Source organism: Colius striatus, chromosome 2, assembly GCF_028858725.1.
Source record: "Colius striatus isolate bColStr4 chromosome 2, bColStr4.1.hap1, whole genome shotgun sequence".
Taxonomy (NCBI): domain Eukaryota; kingdom Metazoa; phylum Chordata; class Aves; order Coliiformes; family Coliidae; genus Colius; species Colius striatus.
In genome coordinates, this window is record NC_084760.1 from 9,702,233 (window position 1) to 9,728,103 (window position 25,871).

Here is a 25,871-nt window from a genome sequence, read left to right on the forward strand (position 1 = left end):
TCATATTAGTTCAGATCTTTGGAAAACATAATCTTTAAGATTAGATGTCTACGATTAGCCATACCAGATACTTGCAAATGGAAAAAATGAACTTTTATTCTTAGGATTATGTATGATAGAAATCCCTCAGCTGAAAGCTTTTGTAAGAGCTCAATTTAGCTACAAACCTTAAGTAGTGCAACTGCTAAGGAGGGGAAAGTAGGAAAAATAGATGACAAGGTTAGCTGCGCTGAACAGAGGTTTAACAGAACACTGTATAAAGTCCACAAAAGGCAGGAATTTAATTTATCAAAACAAACTGCATTCTTAGTGGTAATTCAAAAGGGGGTTTTTGTATGTTTTTGGTTGTTTCTGTAATGTTCTTATACAATAATATACAGCCTTCATTTCCTTTCTTCGTAAGTTTTTCCTCTCCATTTTCTGCAACATCCGAAATACATAAAGTAATGAAGAGGAATGTTAGGACCTGCTAACAGAAAAGACCTCATTTGGAGGACATGAACAATTGCAGAAGGCTATAACCTCACCATTTGTCTTCCCTTCATCTCAGTTGTGGCATCCAGTCTGTTTATCCCTTAATTTCTTTCCCCAAAAGAACAAAGAAGTTGTAATGATTCAAAATGAATCGACTTACAGTTTATCTACAGAAGGAAGTTGCTATGGCCTTTGCTAAAACCAATCAAGATCGCCCCAAAGCTGATCCTACATAAAGAGACTGGATGGCTAAGCAGCTTTCATAGATTTTCCTGATTACAATTCCATTAAAAGTGCCAAAAATATTCTTTCAGGAGTATCCTTACCTCTGAATTAATTACTTTAATCAGGAAGAAAATGTGATAAACAGTCTTAGTTAACACAGAAAGTTGTCGACATCTCTCTAGATACACTTGAATAGAAGGCTCTACCCTTTGCTGCAGTTTACTCCAGAAAAGAGTCAGTTCCCTAGAACAAGAGAACAATATTTCAGGGCCAGCAATGCAACCACTAATCTGATCACAAGAAATGCAATGTTGAGAACAGTTTCTGTTTTGTCCTTGGTAAAGGAAAAAAATCTGAATTTATTCACACCTTGTCTTACAGAGAAAAGCTTTCATTAATACACCCACATTATTAGTATCTAATTTTCAAAACTATTACAATGACTCAATTCTAGAAAGACAGATTAGAATAAAACCAGTATTACCACAATTTATGCTGCACAATTCAGAAGACTTACAATGTGGTCTTGAAAAAAAGTCTCACAAAGTAGTTTACTCTTCACAGACTGGAGTTTTACACTTCTGAGTTCTCAGTAATTGCTAACAGCTATAGGAAGATGGCTTTTCTCTGTTGTAGGTAAATTTTTCTTGAGCTGTTTTGCTTTAAGAGATGAATCTGTCATTTACTGAAAAACTAGCCCCCACAGACAAACAATATTACTGTATCTACATTAACTCACTAGATCATTTCTCCTTAGATGCAAAGTATTTAGTACCTTGTGGAATGGTGTAACCCCTCAACCTTTAGCAGAATCTGTTAAGGCAAAATCTTGCATTAGCAGATGTTCTCCTACTGCTGCACATACAAAGGAAGTGCACAAACAAGGCAAATTGTTCAGGAATTGTACAGGTTTGGAAGCACAACCAAATTCTTAATGGTTGGAAATTTAGTCTCTAGCAGCTCAAATATCTGCTAACAAAGACCAGTTATTTGTTCACCCATTGAAGAAAGTAAGCCCTAAATAATATGTATCTTAATCTAGTTTATTATTTTGGTAATAGTAGTGAAAAGCTTCTTCTTTTCTAGAAGTCTGTTAGAGAAAGAAATACTGTGTTACGAATTAAGCACAGACGGGAACAGTACTTTTGCATTAAATATTGACATAATGCTGACAATCTGCCTGCAGATATTAAATTCCTTATTTCTACAGTGTAACACTGTTGTCAAGAAAAATTATTAACCAGCTACTGGTATTTGTAAATGCCTCACCACACACACAGCCTTCACATTCCTGTAATGGAAGCTAATCTTGTCAAATACTGTTTTTTACTTTTCCTTTTTACCTTTCCAAAAGCTTTATCTCCTTCGTGTTTAGCTCATAGATTTTATCAGCTAAAGAAAGATAACTCATGCCTTATATATCAGCTCCATCTTCCCAAAACTAGTTTTTTGTTCCACTAGACAGAAAAACGATATTTCAACTCACCAGGCACAGTACATCTCTCCTTGCTGCAGCTGGCGAGACAGAAATGCTGCACACAAAATCAGAGCACTTTTTTCATCTCCATCAGACTCTAGGTTACAGATCATTTCTAGAGCATCTTTGCAATCTACTTCTGCAATCTAGAAGGGAGGAAAGAAAAGACCAAGACTAAGAAAGCGGTTTCCTTTTCAGACAATTAGTCATCTCATTCTTTGCAAAAAGATAGTAATTTAGAACTCAGTGAATATTTAAGTCTATCACATAGAGATAAGCTTGAAAGCAAATCAGTGTGTTTCTAGATAGCGTCAAAAGAGATTATTGCCACCAGAAAACCCATTTCATTCAAGTTACTATAAACTTGTTTCTCATTTTTTTCTACTGTCCCAGTCATCTAAAAAGTTTAAAATACAATATTATTAATATGTATTACATACATACAATAATTGCAATAAGCAGATTCATAGCCTTAAATTGCAGCCTAACATAACAAGATTATTACCTGAAATGCTAGTCACTGGTGTTCTCACTGCTTTAATATAATAGCTGGGTGATTAATGAACCCAAGGATGAACATGAATGTTCCAGTATTTTATAAAATGAAAGACAGGTAAAAAAGGAATCTGTACAGAAAGCAGCAGGTACACTGAATGCTTCTCTAGAACAACATTACAGCCTCTGTAGTGTAACTTATTTGCTCAAGCACTTAAGTGTCATAGCAAAACAAACAACAATCCAGTCACCCAGTAGTATTAGATAGCTATATCAGTGCTGAATCAGCACACTTGTTGTAACAACTCCTGTCTGATTTGATTCTCAGCAAACTGGTTTGATTATATAAATTAGCACATCTGGCAGAACATGTTGGTATATATTCTTTGACATTGGCAGCTGAAGAATAACTTGAGCATTGCAATAACACTCTTGGAAGTCTCTCTAGAGAAATCACAAGACCATCCAAAGCAAGAAACTGAAGTGCCCACTCAAACACCCAGCTAGTCTGGTACTTTGTGTAAGGTGGCAGCACAGCTTGGTTGGGCACGTGGTATCCAGCTATTGGTCCAGCAATTAAATGAGAATTTTGAAGAGTAGAGCAACTCATTTTTGCTTCTAAATTGACACTTTCTAACTATACTATAATCACCCCTCATTGAACACCTTTTGAGTTTTAATAATCTTAAAGTCATCTTGTAAATAAAACTGTATTTCTCAAGAATTCAGAGGGGATGGATCAACGTAACTGTAATATCAATTTAGACTGAAGGTCTGCTTTGCTCAGTGCCCCATCTCACACAAGAACCATCAGTTAAAAGCTTAGGGAAGAATATGGGAAACTGAACATAGAATAAAAAGATATTTCCTCTAAAATGTTTTTCCATCCTTTCAGAGTTCCTGTGGGACCCAGTTTCCAGCAAAGGTCTGTACAGGTCCACTCATCAAATCTGTTAGTCTAGCATTTCATATCCCACAGATCTGAACTCTCCACATTATTGAAGTAAACTAATAGACTAATCCAAGCTGAAAAGTAGCTCAAATGCTACTTTTCCATCTATTCTGAATGGACATAAAAAACTCCCACGCTACTAACAAGTGACCTGTGCTTCTTTACAGTTCACCTTCTCTGCACATTTTCTTACTGTTCTCACAGTAAAAAATGGCAATCTATCCTTCTCAGTTCAGAACACCATCTCGACACATCAGTAGCATATCTGCCTTCTCCTGGTAATACTTGACATTTCCAGAGTTGTTAGTAATACTACAAACCATGCTGCAGCTGAAGCTGCAAAGCTAAGCAAATCAAACAATCCAAGGTTTGTAAATAACCTGAATTACGCTCTCTGTAAAAACACAGTTTAAACTGGGTGTTATGGCATCCTAAGAAACAAAGCTACACCATTCCTTCTGTCCACAGGACTTACGATTCATTCCCTGACTGAGCCCATGCCACTCTGGGAGTGTGGTTGGGTTGAGTAATGAAGGAAGAATGTTTGCAGGGTCACAAATTCCAAGTTTCATTGAGTCTTCAGCAAGCACAACACGAGATTGCACAGCCCTGTCACAGCTCCTCCTGAGCCTGCTCTGGCAGGGTCTACGGCAGCCAGAGCTAAAAGGGTACGACCAGTCCAACCCTACTGAGCATCAGAAACAAGTTCCCAGTGATAGAAGCTTTCACCTTAGAATTGAGTCTATATCTAGGGTAGGAAACTTTTCCAACACTACAATTAAAACAGTAAAAATGGGAAAACCATGATCTTCACCTTACTAATGGGATCTGAGGCAGAGTTTTACAATACTCAAGTGAAATCAAAGAAAGGTATGTCAGACACAAGATGCCTCCTAGTGACATAACAACACTTTCCCAGGTGTTTTAATCATTACTAGTTGGTTTAGAAGTGACTTAAATAAAAAGAAAAAACAAAACACCAATGATTTTAGGTCATATTTTAAAAGAAAAAATTCTACAGAAAAACAGTCTATGATTAGAATCCTAGAATCACAGGATGGTAGGGTTGCAAGGGACCTTCACAGATCATCTAGTCCAACCCCCTTGCTCAAGCAGGTCCACCTAGATCAGGTCACACAGGAATGTGTCCACATGGGTTTTGAAAATGTCCAAGGAAGGAGCCTCCACACCCTCCCTGGGCAGCCTATGCCAGGGCTCCCTCATCTCAACACTGACATAGTTTTATCTGATGTTTAAATGGAACTTTTTGTGTTCCAGCTTCTTTCCATTACCCCTTGTCCTGTCACTGGACACTACAAAAAAAAGTGATCCCCCAACCTCCTGACACCCATCATCTAGATATTTGTAAATATTAATGAGATGCTCCCTCAGTCTCCTCTTCTCCAGACTAAACAGCCCCAGGTCCTGCAGCCTTTCCTCATAAGGAAGATGTTCCAGTCCTCTGATCATCTTGGTGGCCCTGTACTGGCCTCTCTCCAGCACTTCCCTGTCCCTCTTGAGCTGAGGAGCCCAGAGCTGGACACAAGTGACTTCATTATGAATAAAGAAATAAGTTTAAAAAAAGTTACTCATTTTTACTTACTTCTTCCATTAGCTTTTCATTTGGTGATCCTGAACAAAGACAGACCAGGTAGGTTTGCTTGAAATTGCCTTTAGCACTGATTTCTGGATGGTCAGAGCACAGTTTGGCCAGCGCAGTAGCTTGCGTTAATTGCTTTGTTTTCATTAGATGCTTAATACGCATATCCAGCAGGACGGGGCCTTCAAACACTAAAAATTCATTCACTTCAAAGAAAAACAAGACAAAACATCACATAAACATCTCACAACAGGTTATGGAGTTAACAAATAGCACTTATCCATTCATGGTTAACCCCTGAAATTTACAAAGGTCAAAAAAGGTACAGAAGTACGAAGCACAGATGAGAAAGAGCATCATTCAGAACTGTGTGTGTTTATTGTTAAGATTTTCTGCTATAAGAGACCTTTTATTTCCTTGCAAGTTCTAATTCACTCTAATTTCTTGTCAAAATAGCTGCACACAAAACAGATTCAGAAAGCACATAGATATTAAAATATTTAGATACTGTTTAATTACAGTTCTACAGCAAGATAAATGACACAAAATCATTTCTCTCACATCCTTCTTTATGTGTTTGTGCTACTCCTTAGATAACAGTTAAAGACCTTGCTACAGAAGGATACATGTGAGAAGTGTAGAAGCATCTGAAGCTCTTTTTATTATGTTGAATATTTTGTGTTACACATTCACACAATGCAGTCAAACTCCTTTAAAAGTTTTTCAGACAAAGAGGTTTCCTGGAGAAAAAGAACCTTGTTCTAAGTTGTACTTGATTGTATAGTTTAGAACTCATAAACATAGGAATGGTTGTATTTTATTCAACTATTTTCTGTAGGTATGCTGCTATTAGAACAAAAACTATTGCCTGTGCTAACAACCCAACTCCAGGTGCTTCAGTGGAAGGAATAAGAATCGTGAAGGAAAAAAAGGAGCATAGGATTATGTTTCTGCGCTTATGTATCCCTCATCTCAGGTCTCATCCAGATCCTCAAGACCAAAATTACTTCAGCTTTGAAACATAAAGTTTAGTACTATCTCCACAATATTTAGTTATTAAAACTGGACACAGAGATAATATCCTCATGACACAAGTGTTTCCACAAGCTAGTTACATACTGCATGAAAAATCTGTTTGTTTTCAATTACCCACATCTTAATTTCATGACACATTCCCTTGCCTTTTAACAGTGACAGAATTTTCTACTGTCCTTTGTTTCAATTCTTTACTGAAAACCAGCAGATTCATGATACTCTTTCAATGCTAGGGTAAAAACTTCACCATTTCTAAATGAGACCTTTTCCAGCCTTTGAGCATTTTTATCACCCCTTTCCTGAGGTTGGGGCATCCTTTTTTTTGATGGTATCTAGCAACAAGACAAGGGGTAATAGGATGAAGCTGGAACACAAATAGTTCCATTTAAATATAAGAAAAAATTATGTCAGTGTTGAGGTGAGGGAGCCCTGGCACAGGCTGCCCAGAGGGGTTGTGGAGTCTCCTTCCTTGGAGGTCTTCAAGAACCACCTGAACATGTTCCTATGTGACCTGATCTAGGTGACCCTGCTTCTGCAGGGGGGGTGGACTAGATGATCTCTAAGGTCCCTTCCAATCCCTACCATTCGATGATTCTATGGTTTGCAGTGCCCACTTTCTGATACATCTAGGTAGAAACACTCATTAAATCATGTTGCTCATTCATCTAACGCATACTTTGTTGACTTTCAAAGGCTTATTTAGTCTTGATGAAATAATTAGTTTCAGCATCTCCAAAATCAGTTACCTCTCCATAATTTGAAGTGCTAGTAAACCAAACATGAGGTTTACTTAAAGAAAAAAATATAATCTCATTTTGTTTCCTCCCATCCTAGTTAGTTTTTGATTCATGACTGTCTTTCATTTTACCTCATGATTTCTCTTTCTTCTAGCCAGTAATATCCTATGCAGGATATTACTAAAAGCTCATCTTGCAGTAGAAATTAGGTCAACTGTTTCCTTTTTTATCATTTATAGGCAGAATATATTGCCTTTTGCAGAAATTAGGCCTTTTAGACTCCATCCTTATCTTTCATGCGCTTCCAGATTTATGGTTGAATTACCATTTCAACTAACTTGCCAGTTATTTGCTCAGGATCCTTGTGCACTGCTAAAATACTCAGCAATGGCTCACTTGCTGTGTTGGGTTTGCGTGGAGCTGGGTTTTTGGTAACAGAAGGAGGAGGCTGCAGCAGTGGCTGCTGTTAGAAGTTGCTTGAAACGTCCCCTGGCTGTGTGTCAGATCCACCTCTGGCCCAGGCTGGGCCAGTCGTGTGCCTTTGTGATCACTATTTCAAAAGGGGAAACGTGCAGCGGGAGGAGGAGGTGGAAGGATTAAGATGAAAGAAAAGTGACCATGCAGGCAACCTTAGGTGACTCTAAGGTCAGTGAGGGAAGAGAGGAGGAGGAGGAGGTGTGCTGAAGCAGACACATCCCGTGGCGAGACCTACAGAGAATAACAGTGAAGCTGAGATCTGCCAGCAGCTCATGGAAGCCCCCATGGCAGAAGGGGTGGCTGTGCCCAGAGGGGCCGTGACTGTGGCAGGTAGTTTTGGAGCAGAATGTGCCTGGAGTTGTGCTGCTACTGAGGAGACCCATAGGGAGAGGTTTGTGAGGAGCTGCAGGCCTTGGAAAGGACTCAATCTGGAGATTTTCATTAGGGAGTGTATCCCATGGGAGGGCCCCCATGTTGGAGCAGAGGAAGAATGTGAGGAATCTTTCTGCTCTGAGCAGGAAGAAGGAATGACAGAGACCACTTGTGAGGGGCTGAACCCAACCCCCATTCCCTACTCCCCTGAGGGGAAAGGAGTAGAGATACCAGAAGCAGGGAGCTGAGCCTGGGAAGATGGTATTAATGTTTTTCTCACTGTATCATCCTGCTGGTTTGCTTTCTGTCTGGTCTTTCTGGTTGGCAGTGGATTAAATCGGTCTTGTTTTCTTCCCCAAGTTGACTCTCTTTTGCCTAGAACCATAACTAGTGACAGAGCCCACCCTACCCTTGTCTTGTTCACAGAATCTTAAGGGTTGGAAGGGACTTCGAAAGACCATCCAGTGCAACCCCCCTGCCAGAGCAGGACCACCTAGAGTAGGTCACACAGGAACTCATCCAGGTGGGTTTGAATGTCTCCAGAGAAGGAGACTCCACAACCCATCTGGGCAGCCCCTTCCAGTGCTCCCTCACCTGAATACAAAGAAATTCTTCCTTGTGTTCTTTGGAACTTATGTTCCAGCTTGTTCCACAAGGCCCTTGGTTATCTTTTCTCCTCCTCATCCCACCACAGGTGGTGTGGGCAGTGAGTGAGCAGCTGTGTGGTGCTTTGTCCTGGGCTGGGCTTAAGCCATGACAGTGATGTCTAAAATTCAGTCAAACGCAAGTTCTTTCTTCCTGTCTCCATATCAACAAAGATATAACCATTTACAGAGGAACAAAGGAAAACTGTAACTCACAGACAAATGGTAACCATTTTTGTGTTTATTAGAAGACATTTGCCTTTAAATAGCAGAATAAATGCTCCTTTAATGCCACTACTAATGCCTTACAGAAAATGTTCATATTCTTTGTCAACCTACAAATGACCCAGTGATTGATTACATTCAATAGTTTTAGCCTTGCTCTCCCTCCTGCCAGGTACCAGTAATCCTTTCAACCCACTGTGCTTACTCCCAGCTCATCTGCCTGGAATAACACTGGAACATTTAACCTTATTTCTGTAATAAGATACAGGAAGACCTTAGACTTTAAGCTATATTGGTAACCCAAGACATCCCACTGTGATTTATTATTATAATTACTACATTTAATGTTTTAGAGACTGCAATCTGCTAGTGCTCAGTAATCCCCTCTCTTCAGTGTTTATAGCTTCAGCCAGCCTACCTGCGTAAGCACCAGAACATTTTCTGTTATCTTCTCAACCAGATATAGGAAGACCTCTGGGTTAAAGCTACATATGAGCTTTTAGGTCTCTATTTTAATCCAAGTGATTATAATCATTACAGTTAACATTTGAAAGCTCATTCAAAACACAGGTTATAATTATATTTATTTTGTAAGTTAACTATATATGACATTGAGACAAAAAAGTGTCAAGGTTGCAGGAGCAAGGCTATGGTAGGACAGCCCCAAAGACAAGGTTTGGTAGTCTTTTATTATAAACTATTTTTCAAACACATTTCACAGTGTCATGTCTACTTCCAAAGTTATGGTGGACAAACTGTTAGTTTACCATAACAAATATAAATTTCATAAAAATGCTTTGAGACACAAGTGCCTTTCCAGCACATGCTAGTCAATCTTTTTGAGCAAAAAAAGGGAAGTATTGAATGAGAATGATATAATTTATCAATAGCATGATTCTTGGAAAAATCATTAAATGTTGCTTTTGTGAAATGCTCCATCATCCGTTGAAATTCACAACTTATCTTTGTGCAAGGCCTGTGCAGAACTCATGTAAAATTACAGAACTAACACGAGGGAAGAAAAGACAAGCAGAAGACATCTAACAGATGGTACTATGATCTACTAACTCTGGCACATCAACTTGGAGATACTTACAGTTCTAAAAGCTGTTTAAACTTTTAGACACAGTTTCCCTGTTACTCCCTTGAATCCCATAGCTGAAGTCTCAGGCCATACTACCAAGTGATTTCATGTCAAGTCCACAAGACCTACGATGAACTTTTATCGTGGGTAACGCTCATAGCATACATGAATTAAAGACAGAGAAGAGATAATCTATGGATTAGTAGCACACGAGCATTAAAAAGACGTGAGCACAGTTCTGTAGTAGTAGCACACAAGAGCATGAAGAAGATGTGAGCATAATTCTTTCTGCAGTAGTAAGTTCTCTATGGTGGACAGTCCACATGTATGTTATGTTTTGGCTGACTTGTAGAGCATGGAACAAAGAATTTTTTACCTTACTGAAAGCACTCATAATCCTAACTCTACCCTTCACCAGTTCTTGGGTATGTATAGATTAACGTACCACAGTCCTTTTCCTCTTCTCAAACTCGCTCTGGCCAAGGAGGATGAAGGCAGGAGGTGAATGTACATGTGGACTATCCATCTCAAAGAACTTCAGTTACCAGTCAGTAACTTCTTTAGGCATCTTCAAGTGTTAGTCCACATGTGCGTTCACACCGTGGGTGACTCTGAGCTGTACTTCGTGTTTTCATATTTACCTGGAGCTGGGTCTCAGAATCCTTCATGCAAACATCTCAGCACAATTCTACTGAATGCAGCACCAATCCTGGATGCTTCTATGGTGGCATATTGTCTGGTGAAACGGTAAAATAAGTTCCAGGTAGCTGCTTTGCATACACCCAGGATGCAAACACTTTGTTTTGTTTTAAAAAACAGTGAGGCTGCCGGTATCATTCGACTTCTGGTGGCAGATGCTCTGATTACTGAAAACAGATCCATGATGGCTGTTTAAATTCTAACCTGCCTGTTATCTACCTTGAAAACCTCTGAATAGTGATGTTTGTATCCTTGAACCAATTCTCAGTGGGACACACTTTGGAAGTCTGCCTCCAACATTTAAAATTATGAAAAATTCAAGAACTTCATTACTGACATCCAGGTTGAACTGTTCAAGGATAACCAGTGAGAGAGGAGTTACCAACGAGAGCTTTGAAGGATTTCACCATCACTACAAGAAAATGACAACCCTGAGGATGAAAAAACAGGTCCATGCTGAAGAGCACAAGCCACACTGACAGAAACCAAAGATGGAAGCGGAGCAGCAGAATGTTTTACCATTGCATAGGCTATCATATAACCCAAACCACTCAGGCATACTTTAACTTTCAGTCTTTGGTACCCTAAGCAAGAAGGCCGACCAGAATAGCCAAATGATAACACCCCACTAAAATACTTGGGAAAATCCCTTAAGTGAAGTTTACAATTGCCCAAATCTGCAGTTAAGGCTGCTGAGAGAGGATAAGTGGTAGCCACTGGGAGTGCTGGATTATAGACAAGAAAACCAGCTCTCTGGGCAACAGAGTCTTGGTATTACTACGATATCTTTCAAATTAGGAAAAAGATGACACAAAACAATGAGGTATTGGAGAGGATGACAAAAGCTACAGAAGAGATTGTTAACTGAGTAACAGAAATATGGATATGTACTATGACAATCTTGCCATTGATACAAAGATGGAAAAACCTCCCAACATACCCACAGCATGGCACTCCACTCCCAGCCAAACGCTTCATGTTGGCTGAACAGATGACAATATGGTACAAAATTGAAAGTTATGAAGGCTGACTTACATCCCCAGGCTTGAAATGCCACCTAACCTAACAACCTGGAAAAGAGAAAGCCAGTGACAACTCTTCTTTTACACAAAATCAAAAGATTGCTCATCTTCACTCAAAAAGATGATGGTTCCATCATGTGGCACTCTCTTACAAAGGTAAGACAGTAAGATTTAATAATTACTGAGAAATTCTTCTGGTCTTACACACAAATGCTCTGGGTAACTACAACTTGGGGTCAGCACTGGTCCCAGTGAGATTAAAAAGGAACACCCAGGAAGCTAATTCCTTGAAAGTAAGTTAAACATATCCAGGATCATTGAGTCTCAAAACCACAAAAACTACTTGTACAGATGTAAAAAATGGTTTCTACATTGCCACTGTTACCTGGATGGGGAGACAAATGAAGCTTCTGAATACAAAAAAAAGGCAAAGTCCCAGTTCCCTGTCCCTCTTGAGCTGAGGAGCCCAGAACTGGACACAGGACTCCAGATGGGACCTCACCAGGACAGAGCAGAGGGGGAGCAGAACCTCCCTCGACCTGCCACCCACACTCTTCTTGATGCATCCCAGGATGCCAGTGGCCTTCTTGGCCACGAGAGCACATTGCTGGCTCATGGTCAGTTTATTATCAACCAGCACTCCTAGGTCTCTCTCTGCAGAGCTGCTCTCCAGCAGGTCAATTCCCAGCCTGTCCTGGTGCAGGGGGTTGTTCCTTCCCAGATGCAGGACTCTGCACTTGTCCTTGTTGAACCTCATGAGGTTCCTCTCTCTGCCCAACTCTCAAGCTGGTCAAGATCCCGCTGAATGGCAGCACAGCCTCTGGGGAATCAGCCAGTGCTCCCAATTTGGTGCCATCAGCGAACTTGCTGAGGGTACACTCTGTCCCCTCATCCAGGCCGTTGATGAAGATGTTGAACAAGACTGGCCCAGGCACCAATCCCTGTGGAACTCCACTGGCCACAGGCCTCCAACTTGACTCTGTGCCATTGATCAGCACCCTCTGGGCCCTGTCATTCAGCCACCTCTCAATCCACCTCACTGTCCATTCATCCAAGCCACATTGCTTAAGCTTTCTGATGAGGATGTTGTGGGAGACAGTGTCAAAAGCCTTGCTGAAGTCAAGGTAGATGACATCCACTGCTCTCCCCTCATCTAGCCAGCTGGTTATGCACTCATAGAAGGCATCAGGTTGGTCAAACAGGATTTCCCCTTGGTGAAGCCATGTTGACTCCCCCTGATAATCATCTTTTCCTTCATATGTTTAGTGATGACATTCAGAGTGAGTTGTTCCATCACCTTTCCAGGGATACTAGAGGCACAATAAATTATTATAAGAAGTGTCAAAATGTGAGTCACAGACTTGTTTCAGCTGGAAGAGATTTTTATCATTGAATGAAATAGTAACTATAATTCTTTAAAAATCCAAAATAATCACATTACACATTAATTGGACTTATCTGACTTATAAGAGAGATCCAATTAATTAATGAAGGCATTAGAGGAAGTCCTTCAAAACTTCTAAACATATCAATTTGGTAGTAAAAGAAGATCACTTATATGGATAGATTAGCAGTTAAAAGAAAAAATAAAAAAAAACCCAATCTCTCAGTGGATTCCCTGAGGAACTGTACCAGGACCTCTGCTGTCTATCATTTGTATAAACAAAAAGGAGAGGGAAGAGAACTAGGTGACAAACACACTGATAAAAGCAGGGTAGTAAAACTGTGCCAAGGATAAATGGCTGAAGAGGACTACACAACATAATGTGGCATAAGACAAAACTGAAATGTCAATAAAAACCTCAACGTGATTTTAGTCAGGCAAAAATGCAAACCTAACTGTACATACAGAAATATAGCCTGTGTGTTATTGGAAAAATCCTACCACTGAAATAGATGGTACTCTTCAAGAAAGAAATTGGGACTACACCAGTCAGTTTTAAGAAAACATGTGTTCAGTCCAGAAGTAAGTCTAATATTAGAAAATATAACGAAAGTAATGCAGAATGAAGTGGAAAATCAATACATCTACATGTTGTTGCTGAATAAACCTTTGATCTCCCAATATGGGTAATATGGCAGTAAAGTTAGAAGATAGTATGGCATAAAGAGACCAAAGAGAGAAGATGTGATATGACAGCGGTCTAACAAATCATGTCTTACTGAAAAGATGTGCTCATTAAAAGGTGTAAGACTAGTTTACTTTTTAATAAATAGAGAATATCACACAAAATAAACAGGCATCAAGCTAAAGGAGGCAGATAATGAAAGGAACTACTTTACTTGACATGAGAACTGTGTAACTGTGCTGCAGACACTTAGTTGTGGTGGTTCATACAGATTCTAAACCAATTAGGCAAAGAATAAGAAAACCTCAGGTAGTACTTACTAATGCAGGGATATAGCTTCTGAACTGCAAATCATTAGCAATGGAAATGATACATCAGGAAAATATCATTACAGGCCTTTCCTATGCAAGTAATATTAGCCATTCTCAGAAGCCTGGTCTAATTGAGTCTCTGCTAATGCAGGTTGCATTTCACAACTGAGTAAATGCCATACTTGGTTTTTGTTTTTTTCTTTTATGTCAAATAATGTTTGTCTAGCAGTACTGAACCTACTCCATGGTAAAATAGTATGTATGTAATTTCCCTTCACATGGCTTTTAAAGTAATGAGCCAGAGATCTCCAGCTATGATTACATTCTATGCAAAATACCAACATTAAATCACTTGTATATTCCTAGGAACACAGTGTCCTAAGAATTGAGATAGTTTTACAAGTATGTTTATTTATAGAGCTTAGAAATATCCCATAAACTATATTCAATAAATACTTCCATATATCATAAAAATATTTAATTATCTTACAAAAAGGAGGTATATTTTACCCCAGTCGTCATTTTAAAGTTTACCTTTATCTGGATCCAACTGTTCCTGGGAAAGAATACCACACAACACTGGGTTCTTCCACACTCCCTTCTCTTGTGTAAGCGTAGTTAAAATATGCAGTTCCCTGCTGCCATTTTCCATCAAGTTTTTATGAGCCACCTGATAAGAGATATTTTATAAAACAAAGTATTGGTAAGAAAAAAATAAAATGTGGGGTTTATACTTCTCTATACCTTACATAACCACTCCCGTCCTCCAAATCTTTACCAGAAAGAATTAAACGGTATAATAAAACAATCTTGATAGTCAGCCTACAGAAGTTCTGCTTCTGTTGCATAAGATTTAGGCAAAGAAACCAAAAACAAACAGTGTCCCAAGCTTGCCTTGAGATTTATTGACAGAACTACTTTAAAAAGATTTCTGAAATGGGACTTTGAAATATTGCACCCTTTTAAAAACAAATGAGCAAATTCTCTGGTTCACATATTGGTCTAGAACCACCTGCCTAAACTCTCTACCTTCCCCCTGCCTCTGACTCTTCAGCGGCTCAATTTTCTTTCACTGGAGACACTGGAAAAAAAAAAGGTATCTTTGTAAAGGCAAAAGACTTAAGCTGTAAGACCTCAATGCACAGTTCTATGGAAATATGATGAAGGCAGGCTAAAGCCTTAAAATCAACTAAAATACTGAATCTAGACAGCAGGAGAGATTCTGGAAAAAGAGGGACAATTAAGTGCAAATTAAATATCTTGAACAAAGTGTGGTTTGAAAAGCAATGTGCTAACACTGGTCTTAAAAACACCAGAAAAGCTTATCTGGAACACGCTTCCCAGGCAGGGTGTGGAGTCTCCATCTCTAGAGGTTTTCAAAACCCACCTGAACATGTTCCTGTGTAATCTGACAGAGGTGGACTTGCTTTAGCAAGGGGGTTGGACTAGCTCATCTCTAGAGGTCCTTTACAACCCTTATTGTTCTGTGATTCTGTCATCTCCTCACTTGTATTTTTGCACCTGCTCTGAAGGCTGTGGTATCTCCTGGCATAAATCACACCTCTGATTTACATCAGATAGTTGATAGTTAAAATCTGCTCTAAAGACTAGACTTGCCTCTTCCTCCACTATTTCATCTGAGAATCCGGAGGTAACTGTATTCTTTCCTTCTCCTTAACTCCCACTTCTTTTTTTTTTCCCCGAACTGTAGGCAGAATTTCACACCACATATTTTTGATAAATGAGGAACAGACTTGTTTCAACATTCTCCTTTAAAGCAGAGCTCTAATCTTTAACTGCTAGTGCCCTGGAAGAGATCTAACAATCCTGCATTATCAACACTCATAATAAATCTCAAACATAAAACCATAAAGAGTAAAAAATTGGCTTATATGATATTGTTTAATTTCTAACAGTGTTAACAGACAAATATCTTTTAAAACATGAGCTTTCTTTCAAGTATCTAAACATTTTTTCCCTCCAAAGCTTCTACATGAACTATGACAGCCGAGTGATAATGGCTGACAGTAATTACTGCATAGTACATAGAATTTCCAGCTGAAGAGTTTGATCTTTATCAGTCATCAGGAAACTAAGCCTACAGACATGCTAGACACTTACTATCTCTAAGTTTCCAAATGATTTTTAAAAGCTATTAAGTCTTCACTTCATGACTCAAACTCACCTGTACAAATGCCTGAAATTCTTCCCATTTATTTTCTGGCAAATCAAGAGGCAGACACAGCAGAAGTTCAATACAGCTTCTGGAAGGCAAATAGGAGTATTATTTGATGCAATTTGTGGCTTTTAAAAATATCATCAACAATTCTTAATATTAGTACCCAAACAGGTGAAATGCCAAAGCCATAAAAGTCTGCTTTGTTTGAACATGTAAAGAAAAGGTGGCCAGGGACACTCTTGCAAGAAGATGCAACATCAAACGCTCTAAAACCCACTAATAATAACAACAAAAGAAGAAATTGGCATTCAAATTTGACCTTGTAACGCTGTGTGTAAATTGATGTACTTTCAGATAGCATGAAGATCAGCTGCAGCAAAGTGTTTCAAGCCATGGATGATAACTTGTCCTAGGAATTCTTCTCAAGATTGCTCCATTTCCAGTAACATAATAAAGACACATTCTCTCCCACGCAGCATTCACCACAAGGAAGGGAGCGAGGTGTTTCCTAACCTATTAGACTTTCTATTGATTGTGAACTGGATTGGGAAAGCACTTAGGCAGTGAAAAGTTTAGACTGTACAAGTTTCTTTTAGTAATTGAAAAATATACTCACAGTGCTAAACGCTCAAGCACAAAGGCGACATTTTCACACTCGGAGGTAAGATACGGCCGTGCTTTAACATAACTTCGGATAGCCACTGTATACACCTCTAACAAGGGCAGAGGGTCTTCTGATGTTTTCCACTTTTCTGCATATTCCAGCAAAGTCTGTTTAGAAAGAGGAATAACCAACCTCAGATTTGAGGAATAAATGTAAGTTTTTAGTTCTATACTCCTCATTTGTAGATTGCTCTTCCTAATGATTACCTCCACCTCCTTCATATGAATTCTATATTCTCAAAACATGCCTTTTTTGCTTAAAATTTATGTTTCATTAACAACTGAGTCTTAAAATTCACACAAAAATCTTTCTCTTATAATACAAAAAAATGTTATGACTGACATTTTCCCCCAATGGTATCACCATAAAATTCGGTTTGCATTCATATGTAAATACAAAATCCCAAAAAGCATATCTGCTAACACACATATTTAATTATTTTTAGAGTATAATATCTGAATTAATGACCAATGGAGCTGTGAGTACCCTGAAGGACACAGACTCCACGGCCTCTGTGGGTGACATATTTCTGAGTCTGACTACCATTTATTGGTATTCACTCCCACCAGTACCTAGATGCAGTCCCACATATCCTCAATAAGAGGGATTTACCTCCCTCAACCAGCTGGCCACACTCTTGCTAGCACAGTTGAGTGTGTAGCTGGCAGAAGAGGACACACAGCTGGCTGTAGAGGAGGTTGTTCCCTGGCCACTGGTTCCCAGGCTCCACTGGTGTCTGGGGCTGCTCCCTCCCACATGAAGGGCTCTGTGCTCACCTTAGCTGATCTACATGTCAGCCCACTCTCCCTGTCTGTTAAGGTCCCTCTGAATTAGAGAATCACAGAATATCAAGGGTTGGAAGGGGCCTCGAAAGATCATCCAGCCAACCTTCCTGCCAGAGCAGGACCACCTAGAGTAGGTCACACAGGAACTCATCCAGGTGGGTTTGGATGTCTCCAGAGAAGGAGATGCCACAACCATCTGGGCAGCCCCTTCCAGTGTGCCGTCACCCTCACGGTGAAGAATGGTCTTCCTCAGATTAGGTTCCTGTGCAATCTGATCTAGGTGGACCTGCTTAAGCAGGGAAATTGGACTAGATGATCTCTAAAAGCCCCTTCCAACTCCTGCCATTATATGATCTCCTGTGTATCGATTGCTCCCATCAACTTGGAGTAATCTGCAAATACGCTGAGTATGCACTGTCCCCTCACCTAGTTCACTAATAAAGAAGTTAGAGAGTGTCCACTCCAATGTCAAGCCCTGACAGGATGCCACAAATAGCCTGCCACTAATACTATGCACAAATCTGAGGCCCACAGTTCAGATACTTCATTTTATTGCCTGGATAAATGGACTATTTCATGGATCTCTTTATAAGGATACTACTGCAGACAAAGTCCAAGGCCTTGCTGATGGCATGTAGAAAACTACCTCCTGCTATCCCTTCATGTGCAACACTCGCTTTCATCACAGAAAGAAATCAGGTTTCTCAGTGCAAAAACATTTTCTGTAGCTCATACTGTCAAGGGCATTTACTGAAAGTACTACAAAGGGGAACGGTGACTTTCAGCTGTAATTAAAACAATTGTAACAATATGGGTTCAGTTCTGACAAGGCTTGTTCTGTTAAGAAAAATCAGAGCCCTATGGATAATATAAAGCTTTCTGCTACAGAACTCCCCACATAACTGAAGAAAAAAACACAGTGATTCTAAATTTTAACACACACAAACTAAAGTTTTGTTTATTTCTTTTTTTAATATGCAAAGGTAAGAATCTTAATGAACCTGCAACTCAAATGATAAAAATCAGATGTTAAGCAAGTCATCTCTGGATTTACAGATTAGAAAGTAAGAAAACTGAACATGGATTCCTCAGGAAAGGCAAGTCAGTGACATTAAAGGACAAGACAAAACAAAACTAGGTTTGATCTTGTCCTTAACTCCACTAAGCTTAGTGTAAGTTTAATTCAGCATTGTCCTGTTAGACATCTGTACTGAGTTAGCTAGTGGTATTATTAAGAACATACTGTGTCCAAAAGAAACCTTCTCAATAAAAAATGTCAACTGCATTATACTGATTCAGAAAATTGTTTAATGTGGTTACTCACAGTGACAATACTGCTGCCAGACTATAGCACAGACAAAACATGGACCAAGGTATCCCAGTCAAGGACATACCAGGTTAGAAATAGGTAGGTTTTGGAAAGCTGTTGCATTAAAACCTGGTTTTGTTTTAAAGGAGGTCTCAGTACACAGTCATCTTAAAATAAGTTACATACTCAACCTTCCTGCTGAAGCAAAAGATGCTTCTGCAGCATCTAGTGCTCCCTCCTGGAACCTTGAACTTGTCTGGAATACTGTCTCTTTTACTGTAATGCCTAGCATGATGCTCTCTTAACAGCAGCAAAAAAACACCACAGATCACAGCAGAGAAACCAAGGATAAGTAAAATACAGCAGAAGCATGAAAAAAGCAACACAGGAGGACTGAATAAACAAGCTAACAACGTTAGCAAACATCTGTTTTGGTACCATTTGGCAATTTTGATCAATGCACTACAATAATCAACCAGAACAAAGGAGCAGGCTTCAAAGAATCTTGAAAGAAGCTCCAGTAGAAAGTCCCCATCCGCCCAAATATTCACATGAATAGAAGTACTATGATTTCAGGTACTGATCTGTCATGGACGGTATGTTTAAGGATGAACACTGAAACAGCAAAGATGAAGAAAAACAGGTTTCAACAAAAAACCCCTACCTTTACTACTGTCCTCAAAAGAGCAACAAGATCAATGCAAGCTTTGATAAGCAAAGGACGTTTCAAAGTTAGCCACCAAGCTAGAACAACATATCCTGAAAGTCTTGAAATGTTAAGTTGAGCAGAAGAGGGAAGAAGGGGCGCAGAAGTAAGCAGGGAGATGTAACTAAGGAACTGGACATCTGAGAAGCATGACTGAAGAATTATCAAGAGGATTCTCACCAGTTTTTGTTAAGACAGCAACATCTAATAGAGGCATTGATTCTTAAACAAGTCATGATAGGTGTCGTGGTTTAGGCCCATCAGTGAACAAAGGGCCACGATTAGCCTCGAGTACCGAAGAGGCTGAGGATTGCTCGAGGGCAGGGAGGGCTTAATTGCCGCTTAAGGTTCAGGACAAAACAGACCAGGCTACTCGGTTTTGGGGAAGAAAACAGAAAATAATTTAATGCAAAATCAACCAAAACATAACCAAAATGAAACAACCCAGAGTAATACATCAATGGAGAGTCCAACCAGCCTTTTTAAGAACACCTTCTTGCCACCCCTCCCCTCTTCCCGGGTTCAGAGCCCTGATCCCGGTGTTTTTACCTTGCCCCCCCCTGAACGGTTCGGGGGGGCAGGCAGTGGGGGGTTCAGTCAGTCGGTTTCCGAGAGCTTCTGCCGTTTGTCCCTCCTCAGGACGGGTGAACTCCACACCAGTCCTCCCTGCAAGTCCGTGGGGTAACTCACAAGCATGGCAGACTTGCACGGGCTGCTCCGATGCCCACTTATTCCAAAGGCTGCAGCTCCTCTCTGCCTCTCGTGTGGGGCTGCTCTGCGGCGCGCAGGCTCTCCAACACGGCCTGGGCCATGGCCGTCTCCCCACACAGTCCCTCGCCCGTCCGGGCTCACCCACACGGAGCTGTTGGTGGCTCTCAGTCTTGCCACGAATCTCCATAGGTTTCAAGGGCACAGCTTGTATTCTCGCCACGGCTTGCAGAGGGGTCTCCGGTCTACTGCTTCTCGTTCCTTCCTCCTTCTCTGGCTGAAGGGTCCGCGTGGTCGCCTCCATCTTGTATCACTCTCCACCTCCCGACTCGCATTTCAAATTCCCGTCCCCTAAATAGTGATCGCAGAGGCGCCAGATTGGCCCAGCCGGGCCGGAGGTGGGTCTGAACCTAGGAGCCGGGGGAGGGTCTTCACTGCAACCCGCTCCCCCTGTTACCAAGCCAAAAGCTGCTCCTGGCTAAACCAGGACAATAGGTGACCATGGAGACCTCTAAAAACCAGATCAAAAGATCTCAAGTTTCATGGGGCAGGAAAGAGAGACATTATAGGTAGCAAGCATGCTAAAAAATCCCCAGCTAGGCAGTACCGCCATCCAATCCAGACAAGGGAGGATACTGAAGACTGCAGGCCCACTATGACAGAACTCAGTTGGAATTCTCCAGGATAATTAGAAACTTTACAGAAATACTATGCAGTTATTAATACAAGAAAATAGGATTGGTGAAGAATCGCAAAAGCACTTTCAGAATCTATGAAAGCCTAATCAATACTTACTCCAATCCACAGCCAGATTAATAAGGACAAATCAAAGCAAACAAACTTTAATTTTGAAAATATGAGGTGGTATAGTAGTTAACTAAAACCAAAATAACATTAGATACAATCAACACATTGGCGAATTGCCAGAATCCACCACGTAACAAAAACTATTTGGTATGTTGTTGAACTGTTACTACCAATACAGTCCTGCAAAAGCTGCGTGTAAGCATGTGCACATGCAAACACACCATATGAAGCAAGTGGAGAAGTTTGCACTATTAACATAGTGGCACAGATTCCAGCATTAAATAGTGCTATTTTTATCTCACATATACAGATCAGCCACTTTCAAGCCATTATGTGAACTATACTAAGCATTTACACCCACCACACCCTTCAAAAGTATTTGTCAGTATGACAGATTTCCTTGTCTGGATGTTCCCAGACTATACAGCATTGCCACTGTACAATGAAAATCAAATTCATTCGGCTGTGCTTAATGAATCATTGTTGTGCTCTGCTTACAACCATAAAAAGAAAGAATTTTACCCCTAGCCCTGGGCCTCATTAAGTTATTTATCTCCCTAGCCAGGACATGCTTGTTAATCAAGCCAAGTACTGTATTCAGAGCACAGCAGCAAAGGTTTGTTCCTCTGTGAGACTGAAACGACATTTTATTTCAGCAGCAGCTTATACAGACAAGAATGCTTCAAAAAATGGGATAATCTCAATTTGTACAAAAAAAAAGATCAGTAAGTATTGTATCTGTGATGTAAACTGTAGAAAACATTTAGCTGTGGTAACAGATAACACATTTTATCCAGAACCCTTACGTGAATGTTGCAGTTGCAATGCACCCACTGGAGGATGCTTTTCTACTTTTGAAAGTTATACTGAGCAACCCTCTTTGCTAAAAACTAGCTCTACAGTACCAATGTTGGGTTAAAATATGGTTCAAACTAAAAGAAGGCACTTTGTAGTATTAACCAGTTTCACATGTACAGTCCACATCTATGTGATTCTTCAGCTCTTAAGATTCTCACCCCGTAGGTATCTGGGTAAAAGGCAATTTTAGTTCAATACATTACAGCATGCCTGTTCAGCACAAGGGACTAAAAGTCAGAAAAAGTGACAGACAGTGGTCACACAGGTAAGCTGCACCTCTCAAAGCACTCTAATAACACAAACCCCTCTATTTCAAAGAATTTCCTCAAGCACATCCGCACAGAAGAGTCCAAGCAATTAGCTTGATGCAGTTAGCTGGAGATGAACCTTCAGGAGCTGTACACAGTGTGTGGCTGAAAGAATCCACGACGTCAACATCTGCAGAGGCGGCTAAGTGATAACTGAGCTCCATGTGAACAGTCACGTTCATGAGCACCAGTGCCTCTCAGTGAGATCACTCTGCTGCTTCATGTTCAGGTGAAGCACACTCCCACAAAGGCAGGGCTCCCCTTGGGTCGGTACAACCCCACTACCCTCTCCTCCAGTACCTGTCAGTAAGCAACTGATCTAGAAAGAGCAGTTTTCTTCAGAGGAATGATCAATGAGGCTGATTCAATAAAACAGGGCAAGCTTTACTCAAGTGTGGTAAAAGATGGCTACAATTCTGTTAGCACCAACAGAAATTTCAAAAGAAAGTGGAGGCTACAGTAATGGAAGGGGATAAAATAAGAAGATTAGCGAAGCAGGTGTCCCAAATCATCTATGCACATAATTTAAGAACCTTTTCCTTGGCTTAAGGTTGTCTCCTGTGAAGAAAGCAGGTGTGCTTTAATAACCAGAGCCATTCACAGCTTGTATCATTAGACAGATCATGAGCAAATGAAAATGAATTGGGGCTCCTGTGTTTGTACCATCATACAGAGGAAGATGCAGAGAGATGCTGTACACCCTAATGCACCTGACAATGTAACTACTTCAGTCAAATCAGGTTCCAATGACTGCTCTAGACTGGTTCAGAGTTGGATGCTCAGGATTAAAGGCACTGAAAGAAATTTTTAAAATGACTATTTGGTGTTTAATTTGTAGTGTCATAACACTTCACACTTGAACAAAACAATTTTGGTTGACTGTCTAAATCAAAAGCCACATGTTTTTGATATCTTGGTAAATATCTACTTTCATGTAAAATCTGTTATCACAGGAAGTACATTTGCTTTATATATAAAATGCTTTAAGAGTCAGTAGCTTGTGAAAACAGTTGTCACTGTACTTTCTTGAAGATCTAGACTTGAAACAGAGACTTATGATTATGTAAACTACAGAGTATCTCAAAAAGAGGTATTTATTAGGCCACTAATATCGGTTAGTAGAACAGAGCTATTGCTGGAGCCTGAGTCACCTGGAGCCTACAGCCCACAGAAGTCTTGGCTTTCATTTAAAAGAAACTACTTCTAGTACTTGCTTTTTTCTTCCTGATGTCAGCCAATAAAATTATAGATGTGTAACTCTTCAAATAGCATACAACCTGCTCTTTCTCACAGAACACCAGCTCTGATCAAGATCCTTGACACTACTACAAATTCAATGACTTCATTGCCCCTTTCTTGTTATGAAATGTCATCACAATTTCACAACAGAAAACCTACAAAGTAGCTGAAAGAAGCAGCACAGTATATCATAGAATCACAGAATGGTAGGCTTTGGAAGGGATCTTTAGAGATCATCTGGTTCAACCTCCCTGCAGAAGGAGGTTCACCTAGATCAGGTCACACAGGAATGTGTCCAGGTAAGTTTTGAAAACCACCAGAGAAGGAGCCTCCACATTCTCCCTGGGCAGCCTGTGCCAGGGCTCCCTCACCTCACAGTGAAATAGTTTTTCCATATGTTTAAATGGAACTTTTTGTATTCCAGCTTTTGTCCATTATCCCTTGTCCTGTCACTTGAGGAAACAGAAAAAATAGTATTGCCCCATCCACTTTACATCCACTTTTCACCTGTAAGTATTAATGAGATCCCCCTTCAGACTCCTCCAGACCAAACAGCCCCAGGTCCCATAGCCTTTCCTCCAGTCCCCTGATCATCTTGGTGGCCTTGTGCTGGACTCTCTCCAGCAGTTCCCTGTCCCTCTTGAGCTGGGGAGCCAAGACCTAGATACAGGACTCCAGTTGAGGCCTCACCAGGGCAGAGTAGAGGGGGAGAAGAACCTCCCTTGACCTGCTGCCCACACTCTTCTTGATGCATCCCAGACTGACATTGGCCTTCTTGGACATGAGGGCACATTGCTGGCTCATGTTCAGTTTATCAATCACCACTCCCAGGTCTCTCTCTGCAGAGCTGTTCTCCAGCAGGTCAATCCCCAGCCTTGTCCTTGTTGAACCTCATGAGGTTCCTCTCTGCCCAACTTTCAAGCCGGTCAAGATCCAGCCTCTGGGGAATCAGCCAGTCCTCCCACTTTGGTGTCATCAGGGAACTTGCTGAGGGTACACTCTGTCCCCTCATCCAGGCTGTTGATGAAGATGTTGAACAAGACTGGCCCAGGCACCAATCCCTGTGGAACTCCACTGGCCACAGGCCTCCAACTCAATTCTGTGCCATTGATCACCACCCTTTGGGATCTGTCACTCTGCAAGTTCTTGATATAGACCACTTAAATCAGTAATTCTTGTTGCATGCTCTTTACTGCTTAATTTACAACACTGGGGTACAGGGAGAAGCCAACAAAACCAAGGCTATTGCACACTCCAAATCAAGATACACAGGTTAGATATGATCTAAACTCACTGACCTGTCTTTCTGTCTCTTCCAATTTAAGAGTCTGGCAACATTTTCATTCTTTTATTGTTCCATATGCATCCTCATACTGGAAAGAATAGCTTTGCACAAATTTATACCAACCAAGAAGGAAAAGCTTTTTCAATTTAGATTTTTAAATATGCTTTCAAGACCAAAGACTGAGAGTAGAGTTTTTAGTCAATCCTTCCAGTAAGGAAAAACGCTCACATTACTCCTATGGGTTGTAGTAGTCAAAAATACTGAACTACTTCTTCATTGATAAAAAAGTCTAAATCAAACTGAGTGTAGTTTTTCTTTCTTCAGCATTACTGATCCTACCCACCATAGTTGTGATTCTGTGCTTAGCAGCTTCATTTGTACACAGCACAGCTGTTTTCACAATGTTTGTTGTTTATCGTCTTTTAAAACTTATGAAGTAATGGCTATTAGGATCTTGAGAAAATCCATGAGCAGGGCTTCACCAGCAAGAAACAAGTTTTAATTTCTATCAGCTTCCCAAATACGTTCAGTGTGTGGACTCAAGTGCTTGTGCCAGGAGCACAAAGCAAAGAAAGCATAATTATTTCTCAAGTGTTATCTTAAGACTCTTCAACTACTGTGCAAAATCAGGAGGACAACACAAGCAGACTTAACTGGTTTCTTCTTTGAACAACACTAACACAAGCAGTGACTTCCATAACTGCCTTGCAGGACATGTGCACGGCTTCTGTGTTCCCCAATTTTATATCCTATATACTAGTCAAACATGCAACTCTGATTCAGTTTGTTTAATGAACATTTTGAAATGAGCAACCTGAAGTTCTTCTAAAACAGTATGAAAATAAAGAACTGACCACAGATGTTTCGTATACATTCAGGTAATGATTTAATACGACTACAATGAATTTCATCGGTCATAAAGCTAAAATTCTCCTCTTTGCTTTCTTAACAGTCTGCTGAATTTATTTTCTAATTCAATCTACTATTCTTCAGCAATCTCAGTGTGTTACCATCCATCTCAGCTGAAGACAAGTGACAGTTGCTTATTCTCTTGAAGAAACTGCACCCTCACTTGGGCATAATTTTCAAAGAAACAAGACTAGATGTAGGCCCCAAAGAGTTATT

General features: G+C 40.3%; 1 protein-coding gene across 1 annotated transcript in view; it reads right to left on the reverse strand.

Moving 5' to 3' along the window:
• The window catches only part of ZNF292 (zinc finger protein 292), a 58,392-nt gene that overhangs the window by 13,041 nt on the left and 19,480 nt on the right, over positions 1-25,871 (reverse strand). Inside the window, exons 2-7 of the mRNA XM_061989440.1 lie at positions 16,694-16,848; positions 16,084-16,162; positions 14,433-14,568; positions 5,227-5,429; positions 2,186-2,322; positions 801-942 (exon numbers count right to left, since the gene is read on the reverse strand). Of these exons, the coding sequence (XP_061845424.1) occupies positions 801-942; positions 2,186-2,322; positions 5,227-5,429; positions 14,433-14,568; positions 16,084-16,162; positions 16,694-16,848 (852 nt within the window). The remainder of the gene's footprint in view (positions 1-800; positions 943-2,185; positions 2,323-5,226; positions 5,430-14,432; positions 14,569-16,083; positions 16,163-16,693; positions 16,849-25,871) is intronic.